Source organism: Excalfactoria chinensis, chromosome 1, assembly GCF_039878825.1.
Source record: "Excalfactoria chinensis isolate bCotChi1 chromosome 1, bCotChi1.hap2, whole genome shotgun sequence".
NCBI classification, from domain to species: Eukaryota; Metazoa; Chordata; class Aves; order Galliformes; family Phasianidae; genus Excalfactoria; species Excalfactoria chinensis.
Genome location: NC_092825.1, coordinates 157,236,066 through 157,248,430, shown reverse-complemented (window position 1 = coordinate 157,248,430; position 12,365 = coordinate 157,236,066). Strand labels below are relative to the sequence as shown.

Genomic DNA, 12,365 nt, shown 5'->3' with positions numbered 1-12,365 from the left:
AAACAAATGTAACAAAGTTGCTTATAATTTATTTCAAGCATAATACAAAATATTTTGTTCCTTCTGGTGGTCTCTCTTCATGATTCCATGAAGACTGAATAGTTTTACCTATTTAGATACTCTTAAAAGAATTACAAAACCCAGAGGAAAACAAACAGCAGTAAATGATCTGTTTTCTTTAGGTCAGTTTGTAGAGACAGCTCTGTTCTTTGATAAGATTTTTATTATTTTATATTACATTAATTTTCATGTGTGAATCAGTGAGAGAAACAAAACGTTGACAAATTCTGGATGCCATCTTTCTACAGTAGATCCTGGGGTCTCACAGTTTTGATTGAAGTCAGTGAATCTGTTCAAACATCAAGAATCTTTTGTATATATCTGTTTTCAGGATCAGTGAATAGTTTTCAGCTTCTTACATCGCTTGCGTTAAAAATATTTTATTATAGATTTTATTGTGCTTTTTTTTTGTTTGTTTTTATTTTTAAAGGTTAGTGCTTAAATATTTAATCAATAGCTACTTTATATAAACAGAAAAGAGCTTTTCATTCATGTATACTGGCACACAAAATGCCTATTTGTTTCTGAACCATACTGCACTGCAAGTTTCTTGTTCTTAATTCCCTGATGCCCTTAGAATAATACAAGCTCATATATGTCTTTTTACATGAATGTACATTTAAAGAACATGACCATCTCCCCAGAACACCTTTTCTTATTTTCTCTGAATCAAAGTTGTATATCACTACCCGCGTGGTTTGACTCTCATCTGTTCCAATACAACTTTTCCCTAATCCACCAGTTTCTCATGTTGTATCTTATTTTCTTGGACAAGCTAGAGGGGTAGCATTCAAGTCAGAAAAGTGGCAGACTCAGGTTCCTACACCTGTCTCAACTACTCTTCCATTATTTTACATAAACTTTCTCCCAAAGAGATACAGTGGTTCAGATAATCATACAGTCCTATTCACACTGCTTTGCCCTAGCAGCTTACAACACTTGCTGGTAAAACCAGGCTGGATGGGGCTTTGGGCAACCTGGTCTAGAGGGAAGTGTCCTTGCCTATAGCAGGGGGTTAGAATTAGATGATCTCAAAGGTCTCTTCCAACCCAAACCATTCTATGATTCTATGATTCTATGATTATGTAGATCACTTGTTGAACAGCCACAGCAATTACAAATAAACCACCTGCAGCACATTTTGCACTTGCTAAGAGACTGGGCTAGCATCAGCATGCATTAGTACGCTTGCACTGAACATTAGCATTGTTCAGGATCTCCCATACTGCACTGCCAAGGAGCTTCAGCATTGGAACTGACTGACTGAAGCCAGCATGGGTAATTCCCTGAGCCCTGTTGTGAATGTACCATTAACCAACAGATTCATCTTCTTCCGTGTTAACTTCAGAGAACATAAGGAAGTTGAAACTATGCACTACAAGAACTGTTTTTATATCATTTACCTTTACCAACCTTCTCCCTTGATGTAGACAGTTTAGATGGCACCTTAGGAGGCAGAGGTCTACGAAGTAGTTTTGGCTGCTCAGTCATTTTCTGCTTTGCTTTTGTTCCTGACAAATGACTGAAGAGGTTTCCAAAGATCAGAAAAATCTGACAAGAAGACAAAACAAAAGAAATAGTCATCTCTAGTTTAACATGCTGAACTATGAATGGTCTGCTCATATAAACTGGGCAATACAAGAATCATTAACACGGCACAAGTGGCCAGAAAGGGAGAGATGTTCTCTTAGTGATCAGTTCAATGGTTTTTCTAATTATCGTTAGTGTTTCAAGAAATAAATCAGTGATGTTATAAAAAGAACCTGAAAGAGCCATTCCATTAACCTTGGAATGCTTCCACTAAAGAATGATTTTCAGCACTTTTTTTTTTTTCACAGAAGGCAAGGCAAAGTTTTTCATGTCTGAGGAAAAGGAGGAGCAGGAAACTAGAGAAGCACCCCACGTTATGCATTCTGAAAGGTGCTGGAAATAGTTTTCTGCTGGATAAACAGATTTAGTATGAGCAACAGTTAACCCAGTTTAGAAAAAAAAAAATAGCTGAGTATGCGAGTTGTGTATTTATGCTTCTTTCCGGCTTCCTTTTAGATTGTGATTGCATACAATGATATTGATTTAAACCATAGAACTCCTGATTTGGTTTCACAAGTCCTCTCATCACCAGCCAAGTTTACCACATTTCTGCTTTGCAGTGATTTTCAAGGTTAGGTACGTTCCAGATTAAAGAGTTTAAGCTTCTATTTTATTTATTTATTTTATGGTATAGAGCTAATATGACATGAGACATGAAATAATATAAAGACACAGCCTTAAAGAACTTGTAATCAGAAGGAAAGCACAGGAGGCAAACCAGAGATGGTGACTTTGAAGAGAAATGAGAAGTGCTGTAATCAGAAAACTACTGGCACACGGGAACATTTACAAAGCTTAAGAAAATACTCACATGAACCTAGGAACAAGGGGATATCTAGGAAACAAAAATACCTCAGTGGTTCATTTTGAAAATAGCTAAGCTTGAGACTTCAAAGTAGATTTCCACGTGGACAAGATTATTCAAATGGAAGTGTAGCACTATAAAAACTGTGATCAACAAAAACCGTGATGGAAAGAATGAACACAGTCCTGAAGCATGTAAGCAGGATCAAGTTCAGATTTGACATTTACCTTACAAACCTGAATGGCAATAGAATCATAGAATCACAAGGTTGGAAAGGACCTATGTGATCATCTAGTCCAACTGTCTTCCCATTACCATTGCTACCACAAGCCACTAAACCAGATCTCATAGCTCCTCATCCAGATGCCTCTTGAACCTGCATCCCCACATAAGGGGATGGAGAATAGAAGAGGCAGAAGCTTAAAAAGGAAGCCTGGAGTTCAATGTTAACCATGGATATTTTGAATGAATAGTCAAACATCACAACAAGCATAATAATAATGATAATAAACCAATAACAACAACAACCTACAATGCAGGCATTCTTACCAAGCCAGTTTCAAGAACAGGAAAATAAAACACTCCATAGTCATGTCTTGACTTCCTGGGTGATTCACTACATCTTACCATCCAAGTCTTAAACTGCCAGGTTCTGCCTGGTACTGGACCAGAGCACAGGGCAATCATCCAGGCTGGAAGGGACAGGAGGGTTGACCATGAACTCCAAGTAGGTAATTAAGAGGTTTAGCAAGTCTGGTCTTAAAAACTACCAAAGATGGAAACATCAAAGCCCTCTGGGCAACCTCTGAGCCTCCTGCAATGCTGATAAAAATCAGGATGTAGAGTTGATAAGCACACACATATAAACATGGGAAAAATGTTCTCGGTTTCTCTCATGTAGGTTGCTTGGGTTCAAACCCTCTGACGGCTGTGCTCTATCCTTACATCCCCCAGCTTGTACTCACAGCGGGGGTTGCCACAACCCAGGTATCAGTGTTGTTCCTCACCCTACATCTGCCTCTCCAGGAGCAGCTCTCCACACCCACTCCCGCCAACCGCCGCCTCAGCGAGCAGAGCCGGGGGGGCGTGGCCATATGATTTTGGAGGCGTGGCCAAGAGCAGGGGGCGGGGCCAGTGATCTGTGTGGGCGTGGTCTCGTGTGATTGGGGGCGTGGCCAAGCGGAGAGGGGCGGGGCGCAGGTGGCGCGGCACCCGGCGCGGAGCGGGTGGCAGCAGGCGGTGGGATTGCGGTATCCCGCCCGCCCCGCGCCGGGTACCGGTACCGCCTGTTGCATCGTGCCTCTTGGCTGGTAATTATCCTCGCGCCGCTGGTTTCTTTTGATTTATTATCATAATTAAAAAGCTATAGCTCTATTTCCCACGGGGGGAGGGGGGGTGGGTACGGGGAGGGGGGGATAAATAAATAAATAAATAAATGAGCGACCCGCGGCCGTTTGCACGAGTAGGAGTCGCTGTCGGATCTCGGTAACCGAGGGAGTGCGGGGACCGGGGTCTGGTGGCTGGGTTAGGGGTTTAACCCCGGAGAGAACGCGGTGTGCGGTGGCGGTGCGCTCCGGGCGTGGTGGAAGAGTCAGCTGTGAGGGATACGGAGGTACGGGCTGAGGGCACACGATGCCGGCAGCTCTGTTGGACGGGAGTGGGTTTGGGGAGTGATGAGTACAGCCTTGAGCCATCGTTCTGTGTTCCCAAACCACCCCAGTGATACTTTGTATATATCTCAGCGTTTGTTCTCTACGTTCCTTTTTTTTATCCACAGAGTCCCCCCCCCCAAAAGACAACTCCTTTATAAGCAGTGCTAGTTTGGAGAATATCTGAAGGTCATTTCTTTGACTTGCTATGGAAGTGGAGAGAAGCTGTTTGCGTGTTGCAGATGACTCTGCTGTTTGTCCCCTGCCTGCAAGGTTATAACGCTTTCTTCCCAGAGTGGCAGCGATCGATGTCCCTCCCTACGCTCCCTCTGCTTCTGCTCCTCCCTTGTGCATGGGTAAAGGTCAGTGAGGGGCATAGGATGAGGGAAAAATCTCCTTCTATAAATGAAACCATGTAAATGAAATGAAAGGTATGGCCGCAACACGCATAGCAGACGCCAGCGGGGAATTATTTGTGTGAGGCACTGAGGCATTTACATTCATCTTATGTAATCATCACTCAGTGATCGATACTGTGCCCGAGTGATTCATTGGATCGTTTGTTCCCGTGCTAAGCATTGCAAGATTAAAAACAGAGCATCACAGTTCAGAGATACCTCTGGCATCTGCACCATCAGCCCTCCCGTGTTGGGCCGTGAGCTGATTGGGGCAGGACCCGCCATGTCACCATCTCTGCATGGCAGTGACATTGATGTCTCCATGGAGGTGTGGCTACCAGGGACTGTGGGTGACTGGTGGGAACCCGTTGCAGCTCGATCCCAGTGCTCTGTGAGAGGTGGGGTGACTCATGGCACCTTTGGGTCAGCTAGGACCAAAGCAGGCACCTGGGACCAGGAATCCGTGAAAGTGATGCCTCTGGGGAGAAGCCTAGAAGCACAAAAGAAGGAGATCGGAGTCCTCCTGCTGTTTGTGTTGGTGCTGTTGACAACATGGCACTGGGCTGTGGTCTTCACTTTGTAGGATTTGGTGAGCAGCAGTAGGTGTGACTAAACAAGCCTGTGCCAAAATGTGTACTTTCTCTTCAGCTGAGTGCTGACTTGAATAGGGTTTGTTGTTGGTTTGAGCCCCACCGCACCAGGTGTTGTGGGGGTGAGCCAGTGGTGAGGGTGATGATGGCAATGTGGCAGTGCGGCCTAGCGAGGCTCTGTCTGGATGCAGCCTTTTGGGTAGATCGCTAATGATCTGCCCCAGGTGGCTGGTTGGTTGGATGGAGTCTATGAGCTGCTTCCACAGTGATAATCACAGATATCCATCAGTTTTTTCTCTTGAACGTACGGTCCTTCATCAGAAATGATGCTATTTTCCTTGTTAGTTCAGAACCCACACTTCAGTTTTGAGGCTGGGTGAGATAAGTACCAATCGTAGCAGCGTGGGTTACTGACACAGAATGATATAATCAGAGAAGATTCTAGACTAGCATGATGGAAGTCTGCCTGCTGACCTTTAGTGCTGGAGCCACAAGGAACACAAGTGGAAATTCACAAATTGGTAATAGCATTACAAGGCCGACACGAGGAATGGTTTTCTAAGTTGTTGGTGTGGCGTGCATAGAAAACATATGCTGCTCTTCTCTTTGTATTTTGCTTTTCAAAAGCTCTCCCTGGGCTACGTGTGAACAGACGCCCATCACAGCCACCTCTGGAGAGCCCTGAATTTTGTCTTGCTTGGGGACCTGAGAGCTAGGCAGTGGAATACTGTCAGTATACATCTGTTATGTGTGGGCTTCCTCGTTTCCTTCCCCCTGTCTGTGGTCTGGTGACCCTTTGTATTTGACATGCTTGACACAAGCCAACACAGTGTATGCTTGTGGCTCAGAAGGTTCGCAGTATCCTAGGCTGCATCAACAGAGGGTTGGCCAGCAGAGAGTGACTGTCCCTCTCTACTCTGCCCTCATGAGGCCTTAGCTGCAGTACTTTGTCCAGGCCTGGTGCCCCCAATACAGGATGGATACAGAGCTGTTGGAACATTAGTAGACTGTTACTAGATTGGGAATGCACACCTTTAACAACTACTGTTTCTGGAAGCCATGGAAGTAGTTTCATAAGGTTTTCTTCTGCAAACAAAACTTCAGAATAAGGTATAATTTTATCTTTACAAGCCATTTTCATGCAGAATGTTGCTCATTTGCCCAGAGAGATTGTGGATGCCCCACTGCTGGATGCAATCAAGAGAGGGCTGGATGTGGCTTTGGCAGCCTGGTCTGTGACCCTGCACATAGCAGGGGGGTTGACACTGGATGATCATTGTGGTCCTTTTCAACCCAGGCCATTCTATGATTCTATGATTTTGGGTGATACTGCATGGAGCTGGGAGTTGCACTTGATTCCTGTGGATCCCTTCCAATTCAGGATGTTCTGTGATTCTGTGATTTTGGCTGGGAACAGTCATACATATGAGCTAAGAAAGCATACGTGCTTTTACATCAGAGAAGCCTCCTTCCTTGTAGCATTTCATTTTCACATCATCCACTGAGCAGGAAATATGGGTAGATGACATCTGAGGTCCCTTTTGACCAACATATCTGCAGTCTTTTCTTATCAGCCTTTTTATACTGGGTACTCTAGGATGGAAAGGCATGGTTAAAACTCATGTCAACATCTTTGGGACAGGAGAATGGCAACACATACTTTCCATATTATACTAATGTCAATGAATCCATAATTTTTTTGGAGAAAAGGTCATTATGATTTCTGGAATCAACTTTCCCAAAGACAAAACACAGTAAAACTGCAGCGAAAAGATAACTGTTTCAAAGACTTCAGTACTTTACAACATAGCTTTGTTCCTGTAAACAGAAATAGCTGTATTTCCTATCAGAGGATTGTCTTCCCTCAGTACAGTTCCTGTCATCTTCCTGTTATGTTGCTTAATCTGGAAATAAAGCAGTCTTCTAAACTTCTCTAAACATACAATTTGTTCTTTTTTTTTTAACAAACATTACCATGTTGGAATGGAATTGCCTATCCTTGTCAATGGCTATATATATATATGTGTGTGTGTGTGTATAGGAGAAAGTTCCATTTATTGCATATGCTGATAAAAGGGAGCCAGTGTGCTGTGTAAGAGTGGAACTGGCTGATGGTTATTTTGTACTGAGGAAAGCATGTAGCTGAAAAAGTGCAAGGGTTGCTGGGTTTTTATTTGTGTTTGCTTTTTCATTGTTTTATATGTAGGTCATGTTAAATAGCAAAGATGCAAAAAGCAGCAAGTATCTTCTGTTACGGAGAAGTTTCAAGTTGAATCATGGAAGACACGTATCTAAGATTAGGAACTTCTTTGTTTCAGGATTATGAAAAGCTACATGAGAGCATTCTCCAATTTTTGTGTAAACAGAAGCTTCTGGATGACTGCAAAGTTGTCAATATAGTTTTTTCTTCTGTTGCTTATCATAGAATTACACAGGTTGGAAAAGACCTCAAAGATCATCAAGTCCAACCACAGCCTAACCATAGTACCCTAACTCTAACAACCCTCTGCTAAATCATATCTCTGAGCACCACATCCAAACGGCTCTTAAACACATCTAGGGATGGTGGCTCAACCACCTCCCTGGGGAGCCTATTGCAGTGTTTAACTACCCTTTCTGTAAAGAAGTGTTTCCTAATGTCCAGCCTAAGCTTGCCCTGGTGCAACTTGAGGCCATTTCTCCTCGTCCTGTCACATGTCACCAGTGAGAAGAGACCTGCCCCACTCTCACTGTAAGTACCTTTCAGATACTGGAAGAGAGCAATAAGTTCTCCCTTCAGCCTCCTTTTCCCCAGACTAAACAGCCCCAGCTCTCTCAGTCTCTCCTCATAGAGTTGATTTTCCAAGCCCTTCATAAGCCTTGTTGCCCTTTTTTGGACCTGCTCCAGTACCTCCATGTCCTTTTTGTACTGAGGTGCCCAAAACTGGACACAGTACTCGAGGTGAGGCCTCACCAATGCTGAGTACAGGGGCAGGATGACTTCCTTAGTCCTGCTCACCACACCATTCCTGATACAAGCCAGGATGCCATTGGCCTTCTTGGCCACCTGGGCACACTGCTGGCTCATATTCAGCCGACTGTCCATCAGCACACCAAGGTCCCTTTCTATCAGGCAGCTTTCCAGCCACTCCTCCCTAAGCCTGTAGTGTTGCCTGGGGTTGTTATGACCAAAATGCAGGACCTGAGACTTGGCCCTATTGAAACTCATGCTGTTAATCTTGGCCCATTGATCCAGTCTATTCCGGTCCCTCTGTAGTGCCCTTCTCCCCTCAGGCAGATCAACACTCCCTCCCAACTTATGGGAAGAAATTGAAAGACGAGGTTTCAGCGGATCTTCTAGGCAAATGCTTCTCATCATTTACAAGAAAATAAGTCATTTAAGCCATATGTTGAAACATCAATTCAAGCTTTATAGCCTTTTTGAAAATTTGAAAGCATCTGTGCTCCTAAGTGTCAATAAAATTTAAAGCATTTATGCCTGGTTGTATACTACGGTGACTTGCTGATGTGCTGTAAGGGTGAAACATTAAGTACAGATTGTGGTATTTTACTCATGCAATACAAATGCTTGAAAATTTAACTGGTGCTTGCTGGTTAAGTTTGGCAAACTGTCGTTGATTCTTCCCTCTTACATACATGTGCTGGTTTTATGGCCTCATCTTTTTTCTCACTTGTGTATCCGGGTCAGAATTTTCAAAACAAATTGTGGCTTTCACAGTGGGTTTAAGACAGGGAAGTAAAAACACAGAAGTCTCTGGAAAACGCTGATCGGTTGCTGTCAGAAAGCTGTACTCTGTAAGGTCCCAGAGAGCAAAATGCATTAGGCTTTCTGAAAGTCTCTTCTTGTAAGTCTTCCACGTCTCAACCTCATCGTTTGTGAGTTTTCACTCAAGAAATGGCAAAGATTACACAAGATGCTTGAATGAAGTTTTGCAGGTACAGAGAGGTCATTTGCATGTTTGTGATTCGATCAGCTTGGCTTTAATGAACAAAGCTAATCAGAGCTGTGATTGAAACAAGCGTGAGCAATAGGTTGCAATCTCAGAACGTATAATTTTACTGATGAATAAAATGAAGTAGTTCAAGTGTTCCTTTAAAAAAACCCTTTGTTTCTCTTAGCAGTTCTGCATTAAGAAAGCACCCAACTTGCCACGTCTGGGTGTGCTCTCCCAGTGGCTTGGGTTCCGTTCATTAGGAGAGATTCATTCTCACCAGATACTTTCTTGTAACACCTATGCAGTTACTCCTAGGAGTAAGACATTGCTGTGTAGATTGTTATCTACCAGTTTGAGTGGATTTGGGCAAAAACACTGATTGCAATTCCCTTGCTAAATGTCTAAAAATCATTGGAAAACATCCTCCTCACCAATAGACCCAAAGCCAAAAGCCTAACAAGTGGGCTGGTGGGGATAGTCTAGCATAAGAGCGTAGTGCTCTTCCTTTTTACCTGATAGGAGACCTTAGGTGCCATCAAGTGATGAGCCTGGGGCATCTTCTGCCTGTAAGCTCATTATGGTAGTTGGACCTCATGGGTGGTGTGAGGCTACATCAGGGCAGAGGAGTTAACACTGTGCTATTCCCTTCCTGATGAAGCGAGGTTGTCATCCTCTGTGGGTCTCCTGTTCTCATCAAATATTGTTCTTCAGAAATAGCATTGACCATAAACTCTTTAAAAAGAAACTGCCTTCAGATATGCATGTCACTGAGATGCCTGATATCTGCAGAAGTTGCTGGCTTTTACATCATACTGAAGGTGTCAATATATGCAGGATGTTTGGGACAAATAGTTAAAAGTCCTGCAAGGGGAGAATAGTGTTCTGCGCATTTTACGATGGTATCCATGTTACAGGATGGGCCAGTAGTCAGTTCTGTGATTTTTATGTTACAAATAAAGTTCTTTTATCTTCTGCTTGCCTCAGACAAATCGCTGTGTCAAGAAGAGGTAGTTGGCAGAAAATGAGAAAGGGTTATAGTCAGAGAAAGAAAATGTTCGTGCTAAAGGTTCTTTAGACTCGTCTTCAATCTCTCCGTATATAAGTGGGTAACTGACAAGTTTTTCATCTGATTTCTGGCACCAGGAGGAATTAAAGTATTTTAAGGGCTGCCATCTCCTGCCTACATTTCCTTTATCACTAGTGATACTACATACATTCATTTTTCAAGCCAGCTTAAAAACACCCCTCCAATGAGGACTATCACTTCGCGCTGATTTTCAGATCACCTTCCTTTCTATCCTTGCTGAACAGCTATGCATTTGCCTTTGTGTGTAGTTCTCATTTGCATCCCAATACCCAAGCTTCATCAAAATCTACTTTCATAATTACAAGTCCCACACAAACAGGTGGAAAGTTTTGGGCAAGCAGAATTATGGGAGAGGATGGAATGGCCAGGGGCTAAACCACTGTTTCAGACCATGAGATATCATTCTTATGGATATGCACATACAGTTATATATATATAATATGTATATTTCTATACACTAGAATTAAAATGCATTAGTCAACTACAGCTAGGTTGCTACCAGCATTTGAACTAGTTTGTGTAAGGTGGGATTTCAAAACTCCCACATTTGCATTTGGTGCACATAACCAATGTAGTGGGGGTATTTCCAAGAAATGATGGGCAGAAGAGTGTAGCCTTTCCTTAAGTGCTCACTAATTTTACAAGTGTTGCTTGAAGACCTGTTGGAAAGATGGCCTTCAGAAAAAGCTGGGGCTTGTGGCTGCAGATACCTGCGTGCTGAAAAGGGAGGCTGCAAAGCTTTGCAGGGAGGCTGAAGAACAGCTGGCATACAGGATCTTAGTACATGTATAGTAATTTACCTCCCTTTCATTTTTGAGTCAGCATCACTGCAGGGACATACCCTTTGGCACAGAGTAGCTGGAGAATTGTGGTTCACATGTCAATTGTCCTCATGGTGCCTCATTTGTGCAGCCACTGCCAGAAATGCACCCACAGAGGTGTGACAGAATCATAGAATGGCCTGGGTTAAAAAGGACCACAATGATCACCCAGTTTCAACCCCCCTGCTATGTGCAGGGTCGCCAACCACCAGACCAGGCTGCCCAAAGCCACATCCAGCCTGGCCTTGAATGCCTCCAGGGATGGGGCATCCACAGCCTCTCTGGACAACCCATTCTAGGAATGAAGCCCAGAGTAATCACATCTTGCTGGTGTGTGGATATGCACTTACTTTTAAAATGAAAGTTAGCATCTCTCCAGAAAATGGAGATTACAATATACAGCTGAAACTACCGAGGAACAGTCTGACAGGCTAAATCTAGCCTTTGCATGGAGGGCAAACCCTCTTGTTCTAACACAATTTGCAAGTCAGAGAGAGCATCCAGCATGTGGCTGAGGATGTTATTACTGTATTGGTGTGCTGAATGGGAGCATAGTGGGCATTATTTCTGTATGAGATTTGTTAAGATCACTTCAAGGGAAATGATTCTCCCACTCCGCTATGCACTGGTGTGGCCTCACCTCAAGCACCGTTTTGGATGTCACAAGACATAAAAGACATAAAGCTACTAGAGAACATCCAAAGGGGAGCTACGAAGATGGTGAAGGGTCTAGAGGGAAAAACATATGAGGAATGGCTGAAGTCCCTTGGTGTGTTCAGCCCAGAGCACAGGAGCTGAGGGGAAGCCTGATGGCAGTTGCAGCTCCTCACAGGGAGCAGAGGGGCAGCGCTGAGCTCTGCTCTGTGGTGACCAGAATAATTCAGTAAGTATTTAGGCTACACTCTCAGAAATATGGTCTGAATTTTGAATGGTGATTCCACCACCTCCCTGAGAGCCTGTTCCAGTGCATCGCCACTCTTTCTGAGAATAAATTTTTCCTGATATCAGATTTACATCTCCCCTGGTGCAACTTAAGGCCATTCCCTCTCATCCAGTCACCATTAGTTGGGAGAAGATGCCAACCCCCACCTTGTCACAATCTCAGGCACTGTAGAGAGCCATAAGATCTCTCCTGAGCCTCTTCTTCTCCAGGCTCAATAATCCCAGTTCCCTCAGCCGCTCCTCATAAGACTTGTGCTCCAGACCTCTCACAGGTTCATTGCCTTTCTGTGAACACACTTCAGAGCCTCAGTGTCTTTCTTGTAGTGAGGGGGTCCAAAACTGAACACAGGTGCAGCCTCACCAGAGCTGAGTACAGAATCATCTTCCTGCTCCTGCTGTCTGCACTGTTTCTGATACAAGCCACAGTGCTGTTGGCCTTCTTGGCCACCTGGGCACACTGCTGGCTCATGTTAAGCCAAGTGTTGACC

The 12,365-nt window shown here is 43.9% G+C and overlaps 1 protein-coding gene across 6 annotated transcripts in view; it reads left to right on the top strand.

Moving 5' to 3' along the window:
• The first annotated feature begins 3,659 nt into the window (after positions 1-3,659).
• Positions 3,660-12,365, top strand: part of LCP1 (lymphocyte cytosolic protein 1) — a 43,915-nt gene continuing 35,209 nt past the window's right edge. For 2 of the 6 annotated variants that reach the window (XM_072332012.1, XM_072332041.1), the window contains exon 1: positions 3,660-3,765. Coding sequence is in view for 3 of the 6 variants with exons in the window: in XM_072332003.1 (XP_072188104.1) it covers positions 4,347-4,466 (120 nt within the window). In the remaining 3 variants the exon portion in view is untranslated. Of the gene's footprint in view, positions 3,766-4,232; positions 4,467-12,365 lie in introns of those variants that run through there. The other 4 variants (XM_072332032.1, XM_072332003.1, XM_072331984.1 and 1 more) reach the window with 4 other exon arrangements.